This window comes from Pseudophryne corroboree, chromosome 6 (genome assembly GCF_028390025.1).
Source record: "Pseudophryne corroboree isolate aPseCor3 chromosome 6, aPseCor3.hap2, whole genome shotgun sequence".
Taxonomy (NCBI): domain Eukaryota; kingdom Metazoa; phylum Chordata; class Amphibia; order Anura; family Myobatrachidae; genus Pseudophryne; species Pseudophryne corroboree.
Window position 1 is genome coordinate 167,055,349 of NC_086449.1, and position 26,459 is coordinate 167,081,807.

The following is a 26,459-nucleotide window of genomic DNA, read 5'->3' on the forward strand; positions in this document are numbered from 1 at the left end:
CTCTAGGGTCATTACTAATAGAAATACTTGCCTACGGTTCATCTCTTACTGTCTTTGTTTAGTTGGAGAACCCTTGACTCTGTCGAAGTGAGGTCTGAGCCTAGACTTGAGGTACAAGTGAGAAGATGGCTTCACTACAGAGGTAACTCCAGTTAACACCTGTACCGCGCCATCTGTATCCTCATCTTTTCAGGATTTTGTACGTTAATCTGGGAAAGAACCTGGAAAATAGGGAATTGCCCAACCTGGCTTCCAGATCTTCTTCATACTTCGCATTGCACTATACACTCCAATGGATGTCTGCATATATCATTGTTCCCTACTAAATCAGTACCAATATATTATATGATCATAAAAGGATAAAATGCTCCCCCATATGTTATGTTGAAGCTGACGCTACAAGTTTCTACTTGCATGGTTCTTCTTTGAAGATGTCCTCTAGTCCCGAAATACTGAATTCATAACATTGCAGACTTCAGACCATAATTGAAATCACTACATCGAGGTCATACAATAGACAATGTATTGCAGGGCACAGACGTGGGAAGCGGGGTGGGGAGGACGGTATCTGCATGTAAGCTATAAGTACCCATAATAATACAGTCCATAGATTAAAACTTTTTTTTGTATGTTTATTATACCTGGTGATTGTAATGTGTCAGTACAGTAGCTTATGGTTACGCTTCCAATAAATATGGATGAATATCTTTATGGCTTCTTCTTTTAACCTCTATGGGTCAACGCTAGACTACTTGCAAAATGTTTCAAAATAAAAACATAAAAAACAAGTATTAGTATGGAAGATGTGTGGGTTTCAATGTTTTATAGCTAGGTCAGTTCTTAGAGGTGGTCTTTTCTGAGCTGGCATCTCCTGACGTTGGTGCTTTGGGCTGGGCAGAGGCCCCTCCTTTGCCGCCGTCAGATGCTTCTTTTTTCTCCTCTTTCCGGGTGGTGATTGTACTAGAGGTGTAACTTTTGCTTCCAGAGTAAGAACCAGAGGAATACGGGTAGCCAATGCCAAACATGCTGCCTCCGCCCACCGTGGTCAAACGCGTCTCCTCCCCCTCCAGGAGTTTCCTGTGGACAAATACAAACTCTGGTTGAGGGATCGCCTATCTAGAAAGCTGTGTATAATTTATATTCATACTTAAACATAGCACTACAGGGGGCAGGCATGCAAGGTCTGCATGGCTAAATGCTACGGGCCGGATTCTGAGTCGCACACATGTCTGCATGCAGCGCCATTCAGAATACAGATATTTGCTAACAGAGGGGGAAATGTAGTAAACCTTCTAAAGAGTGGAGATGTTGCCCATAGCAACCTATGAGCTTCAAGCTAGCATTATCAACTACATGCTATAAAATGATAGATAAAAGCTTATTGGTTGCTATGGGCAACTTCACTCTGTAGAAGGTTTGGTAAACCTCCCCCAGAATGCTGGCCCACTGTTTTCCGCTAGCTGGCACTCGGCATCACAGGTACCGGGACTTACATCCACCCTATGCTCAGTCCATCGGATCCGTCTGAGGTAGCCGCCCCCTTCTGCACATGCATGACTCTGAATAAGACACAACTCTGGCTACACACCCACTCCCACAGTGTTCTCCGTGTATATGGCCAGCTGCGGTGTATATGACCAGCTACCACCCAGTTGACAACCTGAAATGCCCATTACCCATATGGAGAGAAATGCCATAGATCTGTCCTATTCGGAATCACTTGGAGACACGCAGAGATGCGTATGTTCCCAGTGGCGCATTTGTTACAATGAGCTAGCTTCGGCCGCATACAGACCTGCGTGTGACTCAGACCCTATGTAGATACTTTTATTTAGCTTTTAAGCCACAAGAAAGAGATAAGAAAGCATATATTTTGCCACAACATGTGTGTACGCAGAGCTATTGTTAGATATATTTGCCCTGGTACTTATGTGTGGTGGAGAGGGCATGCCCAGGAAGGAATACTGGGGCCCTCTGCACAGACCGCTGATGGAGACATGGTCACACTGCATGGCTGCAGCACCTTGGCAGTACAAACCAACCCTCCTCCCAGGTGTCTCTCTCTCTGTACATTTGGGAGAGATGTATCAAGAGTAAAGAAGTACACTTTATAGAATGCACTTGATAAATGCTAGCTGGAAGCGGATTCGTTGCTGTGGGCAACTGCTCCACTTGTTCAATCTTTAGGAGGCTTAATACATCTCCTGTTTGATCTGCTACTAATCATCATCATCATCAGTGTGCATTTTATCCAACCTATACAAGATGCAGAAAATACGCCAAGCATATCCACGCTTATGCCCAACACTGCATGGCCCACGGTTCTGCCAACATGCCCTCAAAAACTACAGCCCAGTTATAAGGGAAGATGTGACTGGCTCTGCATCGCCTGTACTTGCGTGTGCACTGATCCGCAGCATTCACTGTTGCAATGCTCAGTAACAAGGCGTACATTCACCAGGCCCAATGGCTACAATGGTCCAATCAATGGATTATTCTTTGGCACTGCACACCCTTTGTGCTCTCACAAATGGTGTTACTTAGGGTTTGAGTTGGTGACAAATCTACATCACTGCCTCAACAGTTGGCCCCATTACCTGTATGCTGCTATTTCAATATCCAGAGCCATCTTGACATTGAGGAGGTCCTGGTACTCTCTCAAATGACGGGCCATTTCTCCCTTAGTGGTTCTCAGAGCATTGTCCAGCTGGTTGATTGTTTCCTGAAGAGAAAACATCATGACAATGTGCAATAAAGTGACGGCACTAACAAGAGGTGTTATAGGGTAATGAAGACCTTCATTTAGGAATGGTGGGTAGCCGCACAAAATCACATTACTGTGGGGTTTATCTCTCTTGTGCACAGTCAATAATGATCTGTTATGGTCTGTACCATACAAACTCATCATCCACTTGGGAACATGCTAATCCTATAAATACTTCATGATCTGATGCACTATTGTGAACAGAATATGGAATCTCTATTCTATCTAGTGAACCCTTATTGTTGCTTAGAAGCTGATATATGTAATTGTCGTATTTCAACCATAATGCAGCAGTAAAATGAATAAAATGTCAACTGCAAATCAACTTATTATCAATTAAGGACTATGGTGGATATACCTGTATGTCTCTTCAAGCTATGCTTTTCCCTAACACAGGGGTCTTAGATGTCCTGCAATAACTGAGTAAGATTAGAGCTAAGGAAAGGGGAGAGATAGCCGCTCTCACACTCCTGAGATAACTTTATATGTGGTCATTATAAAAGGTCTACATACCCGGGACTCGAACCCATCACCTCTTACATTGCAGTCAGACACATGGAGCTATTTCTAAAAGTTCTACATACAGTAGTTACCTGCATTTGCGAAACCTCTTCGTTATTCCTGTCCTCAGCCTCCTGAAGCTGCCTCTCAAGTGACTCATTAGCACTACGCAGCGCATCGATCTCCAGGGTTCGGGATTGGAGCTGTCTCCGGTACTCTGTGAGCTCTTCCTTAGCTTGGCGAATGTTATCATTATTCCGAGCTGCCTCTTGGGAAACGTTGGCAATCTTGGTCTGGTACCACTCCTCAGCCGACTGCTGGTTGCGTGTAGACAGGACCTCATACTGCATACGTATTTCCTTCAGGGCCGCTGTCAGATCAGGCTTACTGACTACATCCATCTCCACAGTCACCTGCAAAAGAACAATATTGGTTTTTAATCATGATTTACATATGCGTCATGTGTAGCACTTTTCATGAATGTTAATACTGATTAAGTTTTGAGAAATGGGCCAGTTCACATTCACAGAGACTGCAGACTCATAGAGTTGAATTACTGATATTTTAAAATCTTTTTGCCTTTTTTTACTTTGCTGATTTCATCACTTATGAAATGTTTGAACTACTGTAAGTCCTTATTCTTAATAATCAAGACATTTATATTTATTCTTATAATAATTGTCCTGCAAGTCCAAGTCCAAGCAGTATGCAAGCTAACTGCAGGGGAAGATGTATCAAACCTTCGAGAGAGATAAAGCAGAGAGAGATCAAGTGCCCACCAATCAGCTTCTGTCATTTTACAGGCTGTGTTTGAAAAATGGTAGTTAGGAGCTGATTGGTTGGCATTGTATCTCTCTCCAAGGTAGGTTTCATACATCTCCTGTTTCACTAACTGGATGTTCTTCTTCCTCTATGTGATGCAATTTGCTCCCGCTCATAGAGGGAAAATAATAACTATTTCCAAAGTAATACAGATTGTTCTAATATACGTTGAAATAACGCAACCGTAAAATACATTTACAAAAGTGGAAATAATGTGGGGCTAAACATTTCTACTTGTACTGATGCACCCACTTATCTACCACACCACCCTCCTCCCACCCCTCCCCACACACATGTCTATCCAGGTGGCATTTTAGTGACTGCCTCCCCACCCCCCATTTCTAAATCTATCTCACCTCATTGCTACAGCAACCCTTATAATCTCATTCACATCACTCCCTCAGACTCTCTCCCTCTCTCCTGTGCCCTCTGGAATGCCAGATCTGTCTGTAATATACTGGTCCCAACCTTTTCATCTCAAATTTCTTGCATCTCCTAGCCACCTCACTGAAACTTGGATTACCCCCTCTGACACAGTTTCTCCTGCTGCTCTCTCTGCTGGGGGTCTCCCGTTCTCACACACACCCTGACCTGGAGGTCATCACGGTGGTGGTGTTGGGCTCCTACTACCCTCTAGCTAGTGATACCAACTCATACCACCTGAACCATCCCTTACATTCTCTACATTTGAGGTCCATGCTATATGCCTCTTCCAACCTGTTCATCTTCGAGTAGCTGTCATTTACTGACCCCCTGGCATGCCCTCCAAATTCCTTGACAACTTTGCTTCCTGGCTCCCCTCATTATCCTAGGTGATTTTAACATCCCTATCGATAACCCCACAAAATCACCTGCCTCTAAACTCCTTAACCTCACCTCTTCTCTTGGTCTCTCCCAGTGGACCACCTCCCCCTCCCGTGTGAGCTGGAGCTCACTGGATCTGGTCTTCACTCACCACTGTGATCTTTCTGATTTCCCCAACTCCCTGTTATCCCTCTCTGACCATCACCTGCTCACTTTTAACCTATCTCTGTCTGCTTCTCCATCTCTACCACCTAAGACTACCATCACATAGCGTAACATTGAGGCTACTGACACCACTTCCATATCCTCCCTGTTTGACTCACTCCTCTCTCCTATTCTCTCTCTTTCCTGTCCAGAACAAGCTACTTCCCTATACAATGCATCCCTTACCTGTGCGCTTGACTTTATTGCCCTACCAACCACTATTCACCCTCTCAGATCGACACCTCAACCCTGGCACACCAAATCCACCAGATATCTGCAAAATTGCTCATGTACCGCTGAGCGACAGTGGAGGAAATCACGCTCTAAAGCCGACTTCCTCCACTACAAATTTATGCTCTTATCCTACTTTGCTGCCCTTACCCTCTCTAAACAATCTTACTTCAAAAACCTCATCTCCTCACATTCCTCAAACCTCTGTCGCCTCTTTGCCACTGTCAACTCGCTCCTCTGCCCACCCATCCTCAACTCCCCCCTTCACTTTCTACTCTTGACTTTGCCACCTACTTCACATCCAAAATTGACTCCATTCATCAGGACATAACATCCCACCAGAACCTGAGCAACCCCCCTCCTCCATTTCCCGATCCCCCTTTCCTTCCCTCTGACATATTTCTTCCCTGTATCTGGAGAGGAAGTCATGGTCCTCATCTGGTCCTCACCCCCCTCCACCTCCCCACTTGACCCTATTCCCTCCCACCTTCTCCGCTTCCTCTCTTCTTCCTCCTGTTCCCATCTTGCCCATCTACTCAATCTCTCGCTTTCATCAGGCACTGTCTCTTCTGCCTTCAAGCATGCACTTGTCTTCCCTATTCTTATAAAACCTACCCTTGATCCAACCAATCTCTCCAACTACCGACCCATCTCTCTCCTCCCTGTTGCCTCCAAACTATTTGAGCGTACTGTCTACAACCGCCTGACTGTCTTTCTTTCTTCCCACTCACTGCTTGACCCTTTCCAGTCTGGTTTCCATCCTCTGCACTCCACTGAAACTGCCCTCACGAAAGTCTGCAATGACCCCCTTGCTGCTAAATCCAGGGGCCACTACTCTCTGCTTATTCTCCTTGACCTCTCTGCTGCTTTTGGCTCCACCTCCCCCCCCCCCACTTCCTCTACCAGTAGGTGTCCCCCAAGCTTCTGTTCTTGGGCCTCTCCTTTTCTCTCTGTACCCTCATTAGGTGAGCTCATTAGCTCTTTTGACTTAACATATCTCTACGCTGACAATACTCAAATCTACCTTTCCTCCCCTGCTCTCCTCACTCGTATCTCCAACTGTCTCTCTGCTATCTCCTCCTGGATGTCCAAGTGCTTTCTTAAACTTAACATGTCTAAGACTGAGCTGATCATCTTCCCTCCCTCCTGCATAACCTCACCTCCCACAATTTAATTATCCATTGATGGCACAACTATCTCCTCTAGCCCCCAAGTGCGATGTCTTGGAGTAATCCTTGACTCCTCCCTCTCCTTCAAACCACACATTCAGTACCTCTCACAAACCTGCCGTTTCTATCTCAAAAACATCTCCAGGATCAGACCCTTTCTCACACAGGATGCTACTAAGACCCTCATCTACTCTCTGGTCATCTCCAGATTGGACTACTGCAATCTCCTCCTATCTGGCCTCCCTCAAAAATGCCTCTCTCCACTCCAATCTATCCTCAATGCTGCTGCCCGTCTCATCTTCCTCACCAAACGTACTACTTCCATATCCCCTCTCTTGCAGGACCTTCACTGGCTACCCTTCCCATTCAGAATCCAATTCAAGCTTCTCACACTCACCTACAAAGCCCTTAACCACTCTTCTCCATCTTACATCTCTGATCTTATCTCTCTTTACATTCTCACCCATCCTCTTCGCTCTGCTAATGCACGCCATCTCTCCTGCCAACTGATTACTTCCTCCCACTCCTACCTACAAGATTTTACACGTGCTGCTCTCTATCTCTGGAATTCTCTACCTCTACCCATCCGACTCTCCACCTCTCTACAAAACTTCAAACGGGCTCTCAAGACCCACTTCTTCACCAAACCCAGCCAACTCTCCTCCTAACCCTCTTGTCTATGCTCACTGTCTACTCCTTCTATGTCACCCCGGCCTGTTAGCCCCTCACCTTTTAGATTGTAAGCTCATAAGAGCAGGGACTTCTTTCCTCATGTGCCTTTTTTTTTTTCTTACTTACACTCTTACACTTCATACTCCCTTTGATGGCACCTAAACCCTCGTTATCTATACCTGTCCTATATTGTTTTGAACTGTAAGTGCTGTTTTCTAGTTTGCTAATTTGATTATGTACTGTGTAATGGGTGCGGCGGATCCCTTGTGGCGCCATATTAATAAAGGATAATAATTATAATAATAATTTCAACAGGATTGAGCGCATACTGGAAACAAGCGTGGTATTAAGAGTGAAAATATGATGTAAAGGTCCTAACTATTAGGACTTGGTATCCCTGTAGGGATCCCATCTTCTTTAATTTAACTTTTTGATTTTTCTCCTAAAATACAATTTGGCATCGGCACAGCTACAGTATGTCTTATACTTGTGTTGAGTGTGAGGAGATAATGACACTGTCTTTAATTTGTGTCACCTTTGTGTGTTACAGGCTTTTTATTACTTGGTGGAAGTGCATCTAGAATTGCACTTTCCCATAAAGACCATTCCTGACAGATAATAAAGCCATGTCACGTAAGACCTGATCGTAGCATCAATTTTGTTAGCAGATGGGTAAAACCATGTGCACTGCAGGGAAGGCAGATGTAACATGTGCAGAGAGAGTTAGACTTGGGTGTCGTGTGTTCAAACTGAAATCTAAACTGCAGTGTAACAATAAAGCAGCCGGTACTTACCCTGCACAGAAACAAAATAACCCACCCAAATTGAACTCTCTCTGCACGTTATATCTGCCACACCTGCAGTGCACATGGGCCCTCATTCCGAGTTGTTCGCTCGGTAAAAATCTTCGCATCGCAGCGATGTTTCGCTTAATGCGCATGCGCAATGTTTGCACTGCGACTGCGCCAAGTAAATTTGCTATGCACTTAGGAATTTTACTCACGGCTTTTTCATCGTTCTGGCGATCGTAATGTGATTGACAGGAAATGGGTGTTACTGGGCGGAAACAGGCCATTTTATGGGCGTGTGGGGAAAAACGCTACCGTTTCCGGAAAAAACGCAGGAGTGGCCGGAGAAACGGAGGAGTGTCTGGGCGAACGCTGGGTGTGTTTGTGACGTCAAACCAGGAACGACAAGCAGTGAAATGATCGCAGATGCCGAGTAAGTCTGGAGCTACTCAGAAACTGCTACGAGGTGTGTAATCGCAATATTGCGAATACATCGTTCGCAATTTTAAGATGCTAAGATTCACTCCCAGTAGGCGGCGGCTTAGCATGAGCAAATCTGCTAAAATCCGCTTGCGAGCGAACAACTCGGAATGACCTCCATGGTTTTGCCCATCTGCTAACAAAATTGCTGCTACGATCAGGTCTGAAGTAGGCCCATAGGCCATAACTAAAGGCAGAAACTTGGTTTCCTCCACCTCACTACACGTGGATAAAGTAGTCCCTTTGTGGACAGGGAACACCCTATAAATGAGTCCACTCCAATACTTCAATGTCATTTAACCAACCACATACTGCAAATAACAAAAACAAATCTTGCTGCACCCATGCACCTAGCCCTCGCTCAGCAAGTAACGACCCCTATACTACATTCTGCATCCTTGCAGATTCCTCATTTTTCACATATATAATTAAACTGGGAGCATTTGTGCCAAACTGTCACCTGGGCCTGACTAAGGGTTCCGGACGCCGCAGGCTAATACACTGCAGTGCCCACTGTAATGCACAGAGCACAGTGGGTATGCATTGCTCAGGAAATCTACATTCCTGCTGCACATGTGTAGGTAATGAAAGTTATACAACTACATACTTGCCTACTTTCCCAGAACGGACGGGAGGCTCCCGAAAACTGGGTGGTGCTCCCGGCCTCCCGGAAGAGTGGTCAAGTCTCTTGGCTAGACGCCCCCCACCCGCAGTCCCCTGCAGTTGTCGCGGTCCCGTGGGGTTGTCCGATATCACGATTCACGCAGAATCAAGTAATCATGGGCCCGCCTCCTGACTCACAATGCTGGTAATCTTGGCATTGTGCAGAGAGAGTGGAGAAACAATGACATGATAGCGCTGTAATGCTCCGACCCCGTTCAGCGCCCTGATCCTATGCACGGGGGGGAGCAGCCAGAATGTCGGCATGTTTGTACAACTGACATGTTTGAGCTAGGGCCCTCATTCCGAGTTGTTCGCTCGCTAGCCGCTTTTCGTAGCAGTACACACGCTAAGCCGCCGCCCTCTGGGAGTGTATCTTAGCTTAGCAGAATTGCGAACGAAGTATTCGCAATATTGCGAAAAGATTTTTCTGTGCAGTTTCTGAGTAGCTCGAGACTTACTCTTCTAGTGCGATCAGTTCAGTGCTTGTCGTTCCTGGTTTGACGTCACAAACACACCCAGCATTCGCCCAGACACTCCCCCGTTTCTTCAGCCACTCCCGCGTTTTTCCCAGAAACGGCAACGTTTTTTCACACACTCCCATAAAACGGCCAGTTTCCGCCCAGAAACACCCACTTCCTGTCAATCACACAACGATCACCAGAACGAAGAAAAAACCTTGTAATGCCGTGAGTAAAATACCAAACTTCTTAGCAAATTTACTTTGCGCAGTCGCAGTGCGAACATTGCGCATGCGCAGTTTGCGGAAAATCGCTGCGATGCGATGAAAAAGAACGAGCGAACAACTCGGAATGAGGGCCAAGGTACCTACTGATCTAATGATGTCTGTGCAGTGTAAAGGACACTTTGGCTTCTGAATAATGCAAGGACAACTCTAAAGATAATGACATGCAGCTCTTCCACCCACACCTTGATGAAGGAACATTGATTCTGAAACGCACCGGTGGAATTGCGACATTTTCCATAGGTCCACAACGTCACTTATCGTGAGGAATTGGTAAAGACCTTTTTTGCTACATCTGCTTTACCTTACACATGATTCCCCTTTTTTCCCCCGTTTTTTTCATCTGAGGGGTGTGCGGTAATATAGATCTTGCCGGTTGGGAATATTGTGTATTTTTGTGACCTATGGTATAGTGGACTGTATATACTTTTATATTTTTATACGAATAAATCGGTTTATACCTGATACTGCATGGATTGTTGGTTTGATGTACTCCATATATCGTGACAATATAAGAGCCAGACATCGTTCAGCCTGATCCTGATGAATGGGGTACTAGAAAGAAACCTTTTGATGCACATAGGGCATTTACCGAAGGTGAGCCATATTCCAATAAGCTAAGAAGTGATTTTATGAATTTTGGAGATATAAAGAAACCTTGATGTGAACATAGGGCATAGCCCAAAGGTCAGTTGAGGATCATCTATACGAATAATTAATACACATATGGACATTGACACTGCATGAATGTATTCCTTTCTTTCTTTCTTTCTTTCTTTCTTTCTTTCTTTCTTTTGAGGATTTATCTTTGGAATCCAACGAAAAGTGACTGGTGTATACATATAAGGCAGCTCTTGGGAGCCGTTCCATTTTTTTCTGGTTGTGTATTGTTTTGAGGAGTGGTGCTCCTTAGGAGTGGTGACCCGAGTCGCAGTCTTTTAGGCGCAAGTTAATTTTATCTTCTTGTTCTGAGCTCTTCCAGCTACCCAGATGGCGCTGTAGCACAATGTGCATAAAGGCTTTAGCAGTAAGTAAAATGAGAACATCGCTACAGCCATCTGGCAGTCACATTAAACACTTTCCCCTCAAATCCGCTTTGCGATGACCAGATAACCAACACGCAGCTTTAACTGGCTGTGTGTCCACCGCTTATATGAAATGAATTAAGTCTTCATTCTTACTTGCTGACCTCAGGGCTGCCCCCTCCAGGAGAGGACAGGCAGGTCGGCACTGTGGGGGATATGGGGCAACAGAAGTGGGAGGTGATGGTGACATGGTGACGCAGTTGCATCATTGTTGTCACAACCTCGCTAGACAATGCCGTGATTACCGCCCTTATGGAGTGGCTGCTGGGGCCATGATGACACAATTCAATGTCTGTACTACTTACTTAATTTGGGAGCCTCCAGGCTGTTCCGGGAGAGTAGGCAAGTATGTCTTCATTTTATTCACTGGCTGCCACCTGCGTGGCACCCCCCAGCCCCCTTCCCCAAGTCCCAGTGCTCTAGGCAGCAGCCTAATCATGGTTGATCAGGCACTGACTGGCACATATAGCATTATAACCTTCATGGCCTTTATCTACACTATTAGGCATCTGATCATTACTTGTCAATGTGTGATCAAAAACTGACATTTAAGTGTTTTTATATTCAATATGAGAAAAGCAGAGGAGAGTGTACAATGCTGTAAAAATAATAAGCACAATGAACATCTCTCTGGCAGTGAAAGTGTTAACCCAGTGACAGCTGATGGTAAATCCCAGAGGTGGAACCCAAGGTATTGTGGGTAAGACAAATGCATTAAATGAACATCTGGACACAGAAGATTGAGGGAATAAAATGCAGGACGGACACTGCAATCTTTAAGTCTTATTACCATTCCTCTCCAGAGGGAGAGCAAGTCTGTAGACAAATGAATCCCTCTGAAACGTTCATGTGCAGAGGACACATTTATCTAGATTATTTATTTATTTCTTTTTATTAAAGATTACATAGGTACAATTTAAACTGTGAATAAGTTTCCCGATTGTCTATATTACCTGTAATAAATGGCTTGTGTATAAATAGGTCCACCTGTGAATGCCTGGCAAGAAGCCCATATGTTGAGCGTGGGAGAAACAATACAGAGATCATTTTATATCTGAAAGGCGTAGCATAAACCTCTAGGCCAAGGGCCAGGTCTCATTTAGGAGCATGAAGGGTTAATCTGCTGGGGCAGTTAGTCTGATAGGGCTTATGGACCAACCATAGAGGTATATGTGGAAGATTATCTTGGTGTTAGAATTAGGGGGAGGTCTCTTTCTTGGGGTTGTGGTTTTGTGTCGGTCTTTGCAGGAAAGAAGACCCGTTTGGTTGTACTCTGCCCACCAGTGCATGAGATAGGCTTATATTATCCTACTGGGATCAGCGGCACCATCGCTCCAGATAGGCTTCTTGTGTCATTGGGAGGGGACTTTGAATCCCATCATCCTAAACTTAATTTCCCAAATGGGCTGGCAGTTGGTTCCCATTCGACTTGGATTCGTAAAGATGAGCTGGAAGCTGGCCCCATCCTTATTTGATTTGTTGAGGTTGTGAGAGGGCAGTTGGCCCACAGTTTATTTGTTACAGTTAAGGTCCACATACATCACTGCCCCGCTTCCCAGGTGCAACAACGCTGATCTGCCGACTGGATACACTGATCAGCGGCCTTCAATGATCGACGATCTATTGGGGAATCTGGTAAATTAAACATGTTTAAAATCACTGATTTGCTGATACCAACCGTTTTTGGTAGGGATTGAGGATTCCGTATTTTCAAACATGTTTAATATCCACGATTCCCCAACCTAGCCATCGGGGGATCAGAACATTGCAGCAAGTTGTCTGCGGGCCAAAAATTATTCTTTAAATTATATTTAGGTCGTTGGTTCTTTGCCACCATAATTTCTGTCTAAATAAATAAAAGCTGATAATTTTCCATGGCAAATATGTGTCTGAGTTTTTATTTTATATGAAGTTAATTAGCTATGTTCATAAATGGGAGACATCAGCCGATAGAGAGTTAAAAGGACAATAGTCCATAAAACATGTGTCATCTAGCCCAGGGAAGATATAGGGTCACACTCATAGGAACAAGTCTGCAATGCCACCTGAGTGAGGCGGAAGTTTAAAAGAAAGTTGTTATACAGAAAAGATTATTATTATTATTTTATTTTTTTAATGGTGATATCCGCCTTTGCTATATATGAATATAATACATATGATACATTTATTGATAAAATATATAAGCAATATGTGCTCATTTAATGGAAAAACCCATTTTGTAAATGGTCAGAGGACAATTCATATCTCAGCAAACATAAATATAGGAATACATGAAGATTTGAACATGTCTCCTTCCTAGCCCTACTATAGCGATCACCGAGGCAGATGACTAATAGAAGATGTGGTACAGGCTATTACCGGCAGGAATTCAGAACTACTTGGGAATGACAGATGGCTAATCCGGAATGTAGGGGTCCGAGGAGGAAAAATGGGTGCTGATATTTCAGAATGCATATTGGGAGTTTGACTGAGGATTTGTTTCCTTCCTCTCTCTCTCTCTCTCTCTCTCTATCTCTATCTCTATATATATATATATATATATATATATATATATGTATATTAATATAATTGATTTATTTGATCAACATATACATCTAGGTTGATATAGAATTAAATGTTGACCAAGATGTTATGGTGCTTTCAAATTTTAGTTATTATATACCGACTAAATATTTTTAAGGTGGGGTCCCAAATCTATTCCCAGTGGACTTCAGCACGAATCTATGACTTCACCCTGTACATCTCTCTCGGTTATTTCCACTCATCTGTGAAGGAGAAATTGATTCCTGCTTCGTCCTGACAATAAAGACATTGCAGTGACTCCTCCTGCCTGCATAGATCAGATTTTTCAGGTCACCTCTTTCTCATGTAAGACAATAATCCATTCTCCTCTGTCACTACTTCCCCACACCATTACAGACAATGTCATTGGTTGCCTTACAGTATTTCTGAATGTCTGCAGTGACAAAGGCAGCGTTATTACATTACCTTCTGTTCCCACTTCCCCTACCTTTTCTGATTATGCATGACTGGCTAGAACATAAAAAACTATCTATAGATCATACTAGCTATTTGTTTCAAAAATGATTCCATCCTATAGCCATTTTGTTTTATGGAATTCATCTTGTTTGCCTATGGCACTGTATGCAAATGAGGGAAAAGAGATGCAGGAACTGATTGTGTGCGCTGTGGCTCCAACGCGTCACAGATGTTCCATCCTCCTGGATTGTAAACTCAATGGTACTTCATTCTGTCCAGTCTGTGGGTGTACTCAGGTTTTACTTCTCCCTGACAAACTATAAATGATTTACTCAAGCCACAATGAGTTAATTTCTATAATTAGAAGAGTGGCTTTGTGTTGCTCATTAATATGCCACTCAACAAAAAGGACTAGCTGCCTTATAATACAACCGCTACTAGCATTCTCAAATATATATGCAAAATAATCAATATGAAAGATGATAGAGATAACAAGGGGGAAGATTATTTTCCTATGCATCTAATTTCCTATCTCTGAAGAACACACAATGGGCCTCTCTCTGAAGCTCAAAATGTCACCAGGTTCTCTTCAGGCGCTTGATTAAAAAGTCTCTGAGGATATTTCTGAGTATTCTTATTCAACACCAGTTCTTGCCCTCAGAAAGAAATAAAGTGCACAATAGTATAGTACTGTCAACCTTTAGACAAAAATAATCTACGAATAAGGTATAATTAATTCGTACCAGATGGTAGTGTCTAAATAATAGACAATATGCGTGATATAAGAGAGAGGATAAGGGTTTTTCTTGAGTGGTCCTCAGTGATTCATCCGCCCATCACTCCATATGAAAGATTCTCATAAAAAAGGGGATAAGGGCAAAAATAGTGTAATACTGCTTTCACGGATATATAAAACCAAATTGAATAGTTGGACTCTCACCATAATAAAGGCATCACAAGGCAATGTATATGGTACAGGAGGGAGGATATGAATTTTCCTCATACTGTCCCCAGTATTTCATCCACACATCATTCCATAGTTAAGATTCTCATAAAAACAGAATAGGAACAAATATAGTATAATACTGCTTTAATAAATATAAAAAGCCAAATGGGATGGCTGGACTCTCACCATAAGATGGAAATAACAAGGCAGATAGAAAAATAAACCAGGCGTCCCCAGCACCTCGCAAGTCCTCCTATGGGTCCTATCCAGACTCCCACTTGGTCACCAGCCAACGCGTTTCAATACTTTGAAGTATCTTTTTCAAGGCATATGTTGTTCCTGTTCCAGAGGATATCCTATTTATACCCCCATACTGATGACATCATCTCTCATAAGCAAACGCCTATTTCCAGACATGGATTTACCTATCCTCTAAACATCCTATACTTAACATTATTACACATCCCATCCCCTTATCCTTTCCAGACATTTAGTGTTTCCCTCCTTGGCGGCAAATGTTCTGATCTCCCGAAATCTGCCTCTCAACCCCCCGGTTCCTTGAGTGATGTCACATCCGCCGGGTGACCCGCACGTGTATTCCACCGCTCTCTCCGATAGCGACGTACTTCCGTTTCCGTCACTTCCGGTCCCGGCAGATTCCGCGTTTACGTCACTTCCGGTCCCGGCGGATTTTGCGTTCCACCGTTAATTCCGGGATTTTCTTTATATTCAGCCGCTCAACACATAATAAAAGTGTCCTCTGTTGTTGGGGTATTTATTTGATAGGCCAATAGTCACTCATTTTTCCAAGGATAAAATCCAGCACCATGTGTAAATATACTTTGTATTATTAGTAATATCTAATTATATTTATTTTTTATTTACACATGGTGCTGGATTTTATCCTTGGAAAAATGAGTGACTATTGGCCTATCAAATAAATACCCCAACAACAGAGGACACTTTTATTATGTGTTGAGCGGCTGAATATAAGGAAAATCCCGGAATTAACGGTGGAACGCAAAATCCGCCTGGACCGGAAGTGACGTAAACGCGGAATCTGCCGTGACCGGAAGTGACGGAAACGGAAGTACTTCGCTATCGGAGAGAGCGGTGGAATACACGTGCGGGTCACCCGGCGGATGTGACATCACTCAAGGAACCGGGGGGTTGAGAGGCAGATTTCGGGAGATCAGAACATTTGCCGCCAAGGAGGGAAACACTAAATGTCTGGAAAGGATAAGGGGATGGGATGTGTAATAATGTTAAGTATAGGATGTTTAGAGGATAGGTAAATCCATGTCTGGAAATAGGCGTTTGCTTATGAGAGATGATGTCATCAGTATGGGGGTATAAATAGGATATCCTCTGGAACAGGAACAACATATGCCTTGAAAAAGATACTTCAAAGTATTGAAACGCGTTGGCTGGTGACCAAGTGGGAGTCTGGATAGGACCCATAGGAGGACTTGCGAGGTGCTGGGGACGCCTGGTTTATTTTTCTATCTGCCTTGTTATTTCCATCTTATGGTGAGAGTCCAGCCATCCCATTTGGCTTTTTATATTTATTAAAGCAGTATTATACTATATTTGTTCCTATTCTGTTTTTATGAGAATCTTAACTATGGAATGATGTGTGGATGAAATACTGGGGACCGTATGAGGAAAATTCATATCCTCCCTCCTGTACCATATACATTGCCTTGTGATGCCTTTATTATGGTGAGAGTCCAACTATCCAATTTGGTTTTATATATCCGTGAAAGCAGTATTACACTATTTTTGCCCTTATCCCCTTTTTTATGAGAATCTTTCATATGGAGTGATGGGCGGATGAATCACTGAGGACCACTCAAGAAAAACCCTTATCCTCTCTCTTATATCACGCATATTGTCTATTATTTAGACACTACCATCTGGTACGAATTATACCTTATTCGTAGATTATTTTTGTCTAAAGGTTGACAGTACTATACTATTGTGCACTTTATTTCTTTCTGAGGGCAAGAACTGGTGTTGAATAAGAATACTCAGAAATATCCTCAGAGACTTTAATCAAGCGCCTGAAGAGAACCTGGTGACATTTTGTGTTTTTGATAATATTTGTGGTGTGAGGTGACACCTTTTTTTCACTTGGTATTCATTGGGCAGCTTCCAGCGCACCATACGTCTTCATCTTTTTTCAAATAACTCTCTCTGAAGCTGCAAATAACAGAACACTTACCTGTATTTAGGTGCACAGCAAATATACATTAAAAATGTACACATATATAAACAGCTCCATTTCTGCCAAGTGTACTTGTAATTGATAGTATTATTATTATTATTATTATTATTATTATTATATATAAGGGCACCATAAAGGGGTTTCCAATTAGCTGCAAAGTGTGGAGGCGGACATCCCTACTAATTATGGTAACAAAACATTGCAGGGTGCTAAATGAAACTTTGGTGATGTTGGTCACAAGGTTCCAGAGAACCGGTCACAATGCCGCCATCTCCTGGCAGCCATTGCTGCTAACGGCATATACTCATTTGAGGGCAATTCAATTGAAAAACGAGGGCTGCAATACGTCATTCAGGAAGGGCACACTGCAGCCCTTTTTAATAGCACACCATGGGGGGAATTCATTTAACATGCGTCCACACACAAGGGGGGTAAATTGCCATTGCAATGGCGTTAATTAGCCAGGAATGGCATTGGAACTGGCCCCCCTTGCGGCTTGCAATTACATAATTTAGCTCACAGCACTATGGGGCTGTGAAAAAAATCTATGGGGTCAATCCAATAAGCCGCAAAGGGGACGAGTTGCCATTGCAGGCAACAGCACTGCAGTTTGCCCTTTCGCAGCTGATCTCACCCCGGACTCATGGATTTTTGTATACAACCCTATTGGGCTGCATACAAATGCCTGTGAGTATGGCGGTACCGTAAGTGCACCATACATCCACACTTACTCATGACTGGAGTCCAGGGTACCGCGAGTCAAGCATAGAGCGATTATATCACACCTAATTGAATTTCCTCCCATACATGTACCCAAGAAACTAGGGATGTTGTGGGTACCATATATGGCGGATAATGTGCGTAGCTGAGCATCGTGGCACTGCTAGACGGCAAGTCACCTGTAATTACATCGACCCCTTTGTATCACATTAGTCTTTACTAAGCTTGACGACTCTTAGCTGACTTAAAGTACTTATAAATAACTATACGGGATGCTGGTGCCGGCATTCCAAATAGTGTCGAGATTCTGGCCTCAGTATTTCGACTGCCGGGATCCTGACCGTATCCCAACTATACATTAGCTACGTCATTGTATATCGATTTATATATGGTATAATATTGAAACTATCTCTTCTCTTCTACTAGGAAATATACATAACAATTCTAAAAAATATTATCACAAAAGCAAAACAAATCCACACCTAAAATATATATTTGTATTCCATTATAACAAAATACATTATTTTGTACTGTGTCACCATAACACATGTCAGTAAGTGTATACACGCACATCACACACATAGCATACATTATGACAATTAAATAGAAATGCTTCTGTTTCTTGTGTTTGATGTTTTCCCTATTCTCATTGCATTCTATCTACCCGATGTGGTTTATTCTGGCAGGATCTCACTGTGTTTATAAAGCATCCATTGGTTTTGTTACGCTTCAGCCACTGTGCTGGTGTCTGCATTTATCAGGGATTCCCTTATTAGTGCGTACAATACACACCCACACATACTGTATCATTCCCTTGTACTGTGCCTATGTAAACCTGACAATAAAATCCCTGACAATAAAATCACTACTGCTAAATCCTCTTCTCTAGATTCTGCAGCTGTAGCCTTGTCATTCAGCCCTTTCCCTAAATACGTTTCCTTCTGCAATGGACAGGAGAAACAATGTATACAGTAATTGTCTTCAGTGGTGTCTCAGTCTGAGCTAGTGACACACAGACACCCTGCTACAGAAATATTATGGACCCTATATAATGAAACTGACAACCAATTCAGAGCCTGTCCTCTGGAACAATTTTCTCCTAACAAACTCCTCCTGACATAACAAACTGCTCCTGAATCCAGATATCTCCTGTCCCCTGTGCAATAATGGGAGGGGGACAACAACCTGCAATTTCTCACATGGTGTATAAAAAGATCTGGCTGTATAATTGTAATAGTACCTCCAATGTTTTACGACTGCAAGGATATGTTTAGTTTAAGGTATACAATTAAATGCTGCAGAGCAAAGGCAATGCACTGGCTTGGACTGCACTGGCAGAGACACGTGCTCAGCAAACTGCACTGCACTCCGTCCCCCTGCTCCCCCCTCCGCAGCATGAGCCACCGCCCTGCTAGGCATCAGCCCCTTCTTCCTCTGCCTGGGACCCACCTGTGCCTCTGTCACTGCAGCCTGCAGCTCAGTCACCTCCTCCTCATGGACCTTCCTCAGGAACGCCAGCTCATCCAGCAGGGCTTCCACCTTCTTCTCCAGCTGTAGTCGGTCCAGGGTAGCTTGGTCCACGTCCTTCCTGAAGTTCTTCATAGCCTCCTCAGCCTCCTCTCTCTTGCCAGCCTCCTGCTCCAGCTTCTCCTGCAGTTGATGAATGCAGTTCTCCAGGTGTTGGCAGTCCAGATGAGCTTGGTCTTTCTCATGGAGTTGTTCCTCCAGCCTGGACCTAAGCTCCCTGAGCTCCAGCTCATAGATCTGGCTCAGCCTGGAGGGCTCTGACTGCTTCTGCCTGAGCAAGGTCACCTCTGTTTCAAGCAGCTTGTTCTGCTGCTCCAGATGGTGGACCTTCTCGATGTAGGTGACAAAACGGTCATTGAGACCCTGCAGTTGTTCCTTCTCATTGGTCCTCACTATCTTCAGCTCGTTGCTGAGGGCTGTGGACTGGGACAAGTCAAAGTGGTCCTGGTGGCTGGTGGGGGACCTGCTGATCTTTCTATAGGAAGACACGCTGGTGTAGGTGTCCCTGGGTCTGTATGCCTGAGATGTTCTAGAGCTGGTATTGTAGAGGTGGCTAGATGACCTGGGAGACTCCCCAAAGATTTTCTTGTAGGATGATGTGTAGAGATCCCTGGAAGTCATGGTTTAGCCTTGGAGATGGTGATGCTTCTTGGGATGACTAAGGATATGATACCTTCCTTCTTCCAGGCAGCACACAAGCACACTGCAGACTCACCAGCATCACTATATATACAGGAACATGCTGCACATCCACCCAGGCTAAGACCTAGTCACACCCACAACTGCAGCACGTGATCTATCTATGCAACATTCTCTGCAGCCCTTTCAGCAACCAGTTATCCCATCAGGCAGGAAAGGGTTAATCATTTCTCCTCAATGCTGTCCTGCTGCAGGTGAGGAATACAGTACATTGCAACACTGTGTAAAAAATATCAGTACTTTATTAATTGATCTATTTCTATTAATTATACAGTAAGCAGATGTAGTGTAGCATGAATATGGCACATATAATTTTTTTTTTTTTAAATGCAGAAATCATAAAATAGTTTCTAGTAGCAGAAGACACATTGCCTTCCAAAAGTGACCTGCAGAATATAGAGAATAGACAATAAGAGTATGGCTGCAGGGACTGTACACACCCTTTTCTGTTAACTGTTTACGTGCTGGATAGATCTTCGTTATTTTCTCATCATTATACTGGAGTAGCTGTAAATATTAGCATTATACTTTTGTCTCTTAAATGTGAAAGTATTAAAATGATAAGATTATATGCATGTAGTTTTCATATGGCAAAGTAATTTTATTTTTCAAACTTTCTCAATTTAAAATAAACTGATGTTTTATAGGGGCCTGGGCAGTGCAAATATGTCATATATCTGAAATATCCTGAGTATAAGAAATATAATTCATAAAGGGACAATAGACTGTTCTATTAACCCTGTGATGCCAGCAGTCAGAAGTCATCCTCCCATCATTCTCTCTCTCTCTCTCTCTCTCTCTCTCTCTCTCTCTCTCTCTATCTATCTATCTATCTATCTATCTATCTATATATGTATGTATGTATATACATGCAGGTCGGCAATTATCAACATCCTAGTACAATAACAGTTTGTATGTCACGTCAGTCCCTCCTTGTAGTTCTCTAATCTGCCCAGTTCCTCTAGATACTGTACATGGACCACCCTACTGCAGGAAGATTTGGTGGGTGTGGAAGGTAGGGAAGGCACAATCCTGCAGTCTGACGGAAGGATAACTGCAGCAGTGCCCACACCCACTGACCCCTACACTAACCACAAGTGCATGATTGGCTCAGATGGGACACCAAGCGACAAAGACAGCACATTGTAGAGTCATAGAAAGGTGGAGGAAAATATCTATTGGTGCATGTATGAATTTGTATGTGTGTGTGTGTGTATATATATATATATATATATATATATATATATTTATATTGTACCTGTCATCTTGCATCAGCACTTGTACCAAAGAGCAGGGCAACATACAACCTGAAACAATTATTGATATGGTTGATGCTTACTGTTATTAAGCCATATGCCATTATTTTTGTAAATATTTTTGTTACACAAATACGTTTAGTAAAAGGTGCAGGTATCGGGCAGAACATGTATCTGGCCAAGCTATGAAAGTGATATATCATCATCAAAGCTCTAAAGAAAAGAGCAGTCTTCTGCACTGGACAGAACAGACAATAAAGATGCTATTGTTTTGCCAGAAAATGTAGTTATGAAAGATGTAATTCTATCCTGTAGTGTATGTAGGGCTTTACTTTTCCTAGGTTTAATAAAGGGGATATGTGCAGTGCAGCTAAAGCATTATTACAGAAACAAAAAGCACTCTGCTGTAATTGGATGAGCGTCACAACTGGCAAATCAAGCAAAGGCAAAACTACAGGATAGTCAAGAAGCATTGATGTAGCATACAATCTTGTATAATACTGTACATAAAGTGTCATAGGTAAGGTATATAACAAACCAGTGCCAAGATACAAGGATTCACAGGTGGATGAACCTGGAGCAGACAAGGGGAGAGAGGGCCCTGCTCGTCAGTGCTTACATTCTTATGGACAGACAAGAGCGACATGCAGAGAGAATATGGTCAGAGGCAGATGGGTCAGCGAGAGAGGAGTTAGGTGGGAGTCTTTCATGAACAGGATTTTTAAGGATCTTTTTATTCTTTGGAGACTGGAAAAATGTCCACTTTAGGCATAAAAATGTATTCCATAGGTGAGGAACGTCACAAGAGAAATCATGGGAGTGGTACGTGGTTACCTGTGGGATTTATGGCACATATCATTGGCAAAGTGGACTGGGTGGGATGGAATGGGATCCGGTCTGAAGATCGACAGTGTCTAGGTCGACAATGTTTAGGTCGACCACTACAGGTCGACAGTCACTAGGTCGACATGGTCGGAAGATCGACAGGGTTTCTAGGTCGACATGTGCTAGGTCGACATGTCTAAAGGTCGACATGAGTTTTTCAATTTTTTTTTATTTTTTTGAATTTTTTCATACTTAACGATCCACGTGGACTACGATTGGAACTTGAAAGTGTGCCGAGCGAAGCGGTAGCGGAGCGAAGGCACCATGCCCGAAGCATGGCGAGCGGACGCGGTGCACTCATTTGGGATCCCGGTCACTCTACGAAGAAAACGACAAAAAAAAAAACAAATCATCATGTCGACCTTTAGACCTGTCGACCTAGCACATGTCGACCTAGAAACCCTGTTGACCTTCCATCCATGTCGACCTAGTGACTGTCGACCTATAGTGGTCGACCTAAACATTGTCGACCTAGACACTGTCGATTTGATGAACCACACCCGATGGAATATGGGGTGAGATGAGGTTAGAGATGTAGTGGGTGTGTTTTGGCAGAAGGCTTTGTAGGTGAGGGTGAGAAGTTTGTATTGGATTCAGTGAAGAGAGCGGGCAGATAGAAGTGGAGCTTAGGAGCAGGAAGATCAGTCGTGCTGCAGTGTTAAATATTGACAGAGGGAGGCCAGGCAGGAGGATGGTGCAGGAGTTGAGGTGGGAAATAATGAGAGATTGGGTAAAACATTTTGAAGCATCAAAGGTGAGAAATGATGTTATCTGGCTAATGTTTGAACGTGGAAGTGACAATGGGGGGGTCATTCCGAGTTGATCGTAGCTGTGCTAAATTTAGCACAGCTACGATCATGTTCCCAGACATGCGGGGGGATGCCCAGCACAGGGCTAGTCCGCCCCGCATGTCTGTCCGGCTTCCCCCCGCACAAGTACAAAAGCATTGCATAGCGGCGATGCTTTTGTACTTGCTGAGTAACTCCCGGCCAGCGCAGCTCCTGCGGCTGGCCGGGAGTTGCTCGTCGCTGGCCGGGAGTTGCTCGTCGCTGCCCTTGGTCGCAGCGGCTGCGCGTGACGTCATGCAGCCGCTGCGGCCCCCCCGCACAGTCTGGCCATGCCTCTGTTGGCTGGACCACGCCCCCATAACGGTGGCCAAATGCCGCCGCTCTGCCCCCTCTGTCAGGCAGAGGCGATCGCAAGGGAACAGCGGCCTTCAACTGTCTATCATGTGCCGGCGCACTGCGGCTCCGGCGCATGCGCAGATCCGACCCGATTGCTGCGATAAACTGCAGCAAGCGATAGGGTTGGAATGACCCCCAAGGTGTGCAGCGATGCTATTAAAATGTGTAATATGTAAATACTACCAGTACCACAAATGTAGGGCCTCCAGTTCACATTAAGGAGCAGATTTACTAAAGCTTCTAAAAATAAAAAGTGGGGATGTTGCCCATAACAACCAATCAGATTATAGCTATTATTTAGCTTTTGCATTCTAGAAAATTATAGAAAAATATCTGATTAGTTGCTATGGGCAACACCTCCACATGTCTGTTTTAGAAGCTTTAGTAAATCTAATTAAATGTCACACAAATCCCAGTTCAGTAATGCCACAGTGCCCCCAATACTGGCGATGTATAAATGTTGGGGGGTGGGCATGTGTGTGGGGGCCCTGGGCAATTGCCCCATATGCCCTGCTGTTAATCTGGCACTGATGCTGTCCGCTGTCCCCATTGAAAGAGATACTGTATGTGGGGACATCTGGAGACTGTAAAGGTGTGGGACAGGTTGAGCTTTAGCTAGTTGGGCGACAGCAGGATACATCAGAAAGAAGTGAAGGCGAAGTGTTTGGGAGGAGAGGTAGATTTGGGTGTCATCGGCATAGAGGTGTGCAGGAGATAGAAGGGATGAGATATATGCAGTCAGAAGAGCAGAGGAGTTGAGATGGATACTTGTGGGACCCCAATGTGTAATGTGAGGGGAGGAGGAGCAACAGCAGGAAGGAGGAGGTAACTGAAGCTGGAAACAGCAGTGCCATGAAGGCCAGTTTAGTGAAGTATGTGCAGGAGTGCTGGGCAACAGTGTTGAAAGTGGCAGAGATGTAGGATTAGCATGGAGAACTGACCTTGTATTTAGTTTTAGCAGAAGGTCGGTGGTGATTTCTGCGTATGACATTGCCATGTGCAGACATCCGATCCAAGCCACCATCTATGGTCACGTTGTGACTGCCTTTTTAAAATTGGGACCACTACTGGTATGGAATAGTTTTATCACATCATCAAGTTAAATGTCAATAATTTGGGATGGCAACTTTAATAATGTCTGTGGATCATATGTCTGGGCTGTTCATATTCTTGGTTTTGGGGTTATTCAGTACGGATTGCTATTCTGCTAAAAAGTAGACTCTGCAGTCCTTTCTTTCGCATGCTGGGGGCCGTCCATCACAGGGCAAGGCCGCCCAGCATGCAGAATGGGCTGCCCAGTGTCTGCCGCCATTTTTCTCATCAGAGTGGCTGCGTGTTACATCATGCAACCACCCCAAAAACACCACCAATCCGCCACGTTTTCCCCACACCGCCCCCGCAACGCTCCCTCCATCGCCCCCACCCCACCCCGCTCGTCCTGAGAACTCGCATTCATTGCGCTCCGATCTCATTTGGCACCTGTGCATGCGCAAGACGGTGCCTGCTCGTGTGCAGTGGCACCGCCGACTGGGTTATGGTGGTTGATGAGACCTGGATAAGCCCCTTTGGACAGATGTTCTGGGTTTGGATGAGTTGGGGAGGGGTTTGGCTCAGACATATTTTGTTGCAATTCTGCTTCTTAAAAATGTATATAGTCCTAGGATTACAGACAAATCTTGGATACAATAGTATACATTTGTAGTTAGGATTAGTGGCAAGACACACTGATACACTGCACTCAACACCCAAAAACAACATGATGTATTTGCAGCCTCAGTGCTCCTCTCATAATTTGATACTCCCAGATTTCTTGTGTGGAAAACAACAAGCACTATGATTAATGAAGAGCCTTAAGTACATGAATACAATTTGCAGCACAAGATCATGTGGTGCTGCTGAGGTGGGGTCAAGGGGAGCAAATGTGTAATGTGCAGATTTAGGTTTGGGATTGGGAGCATCCTAGCCAATGTTAACACACATCACATCACAATGTTAAAATAAAGGCAGCCAGAATGTGTGTGATACATACAACAGATGAGCAGGCATAGGCAAACTAGGCAAATGCCTAGGGGCACAAGCAGCCTCTGCTTATTAAAATGATATGCAGCATGCCTATATTCTTTGTGTGACTGCCGCTGTATCTGCATGCGAAAGGCTACGTTACAGTGTATTCCTGGAAATCACTATAAAGTAGCATTTCATATGCAGATACGGCCACAGTCGCACACAGAATATAGGCATGCAGAATATCATTTTAATCAGAAGCTGTTTGTGCATCCTAGCCACATAGTAATGCATATAAGATGTATTTTCATCAAAGAAGGTGCCCGACATTAGCAAAGCTACCAGTTTTAGCGGCAATGTGAGTTCTTTTCGCAGGTGGGTTGGTTGTGCAGTAGTGTTTGGCATATGTGTATGGGGCATTATGTGTGTCATGTGTATAAATGAATTAATAATGTGCAGCAAATGTGTAAAGGGCATTATGTGAGTTATTATGTGCATAAGTGCACTAATAATGTGTGGCATATGTGAAAGGGACATTATGTGTGTCATTATGTGTATAAGGGCATTATTAATGTGCGGCATATGTGTATATGGAACTCTATTGTGTTACGTAACATATAGAAAGGGCACTACTGTGTGGTCTAATGTGAATAAAGAGCAATTTGGTGTGGTGTAATGTGAATAAAGAGCAATTCAGTGTGATGTAATGTGAATAAGGGGCACTACTGTTATTAGTAATGTATATAAGGTAAAGTGGTACTACTGTGTGATATAATGTGAATTAGAGAAACTATTGCATGTGAATAAAGTTGCACTACTGTGTGCGTAATTTGAATTGGGTGTAACTGTATTATTGTGTAGCCATGCCCGAATTGGGTGTATTATTATGCCCCTTCCAAGCAAGACCACACCTCTTTTTGGGCTGTGCACCGAATGTGCGCAATGTTCCTATTTAAAATATAGGGGATAAGAAGTCCAAAATGTAGATTGCTATCGGTGAGGGGTGAAGGTGCTGAGAAAGGGGTGCAGGGTCAGAGGCGGAACTAGCAGTGGTGCTAGGGGACACCAGCCAAAATTTTGCCTAGGGCATCGTATTGGTTGGGGCCG

The 26,459-nt window shown here is 43.9% G+C and overlaps 1 protein-coding gene across 1 annotated transcript; it reads right to left on the bottom strand.

Annotated features, from left to right (window-relative positions):
* Positions 1 to 611: 611 nt before the first annotated feature.
* LOC134936826 (low molecular weight neuronal intermediate filament-like) lies at positions 612 to 20,074 on the bottom strand. Its single transcript, XM_063932096.1, has 4 exons — positions 19,247 to 20,074; positions 3,358 to 3,678; positions 2,598 to 2,722; positions 612 to 1,077 (listed from the first exon to the last, which is right to left on the bottom strand). The coding sequence occupies exons 1-4, from the start codon at positions 19,943 to 19,945 to the stop codon at positions 834 to 836; spliced, it is 1,389 nt and encodes a 462-aa protein (XP_063788166.1). The 5' UTR covers positions 19,946 to 20,074; the 3' UTR covers positions 612 to 833.
* Positions 20,075 to 26,459: the final 6,385 nt, after the last annotated feature.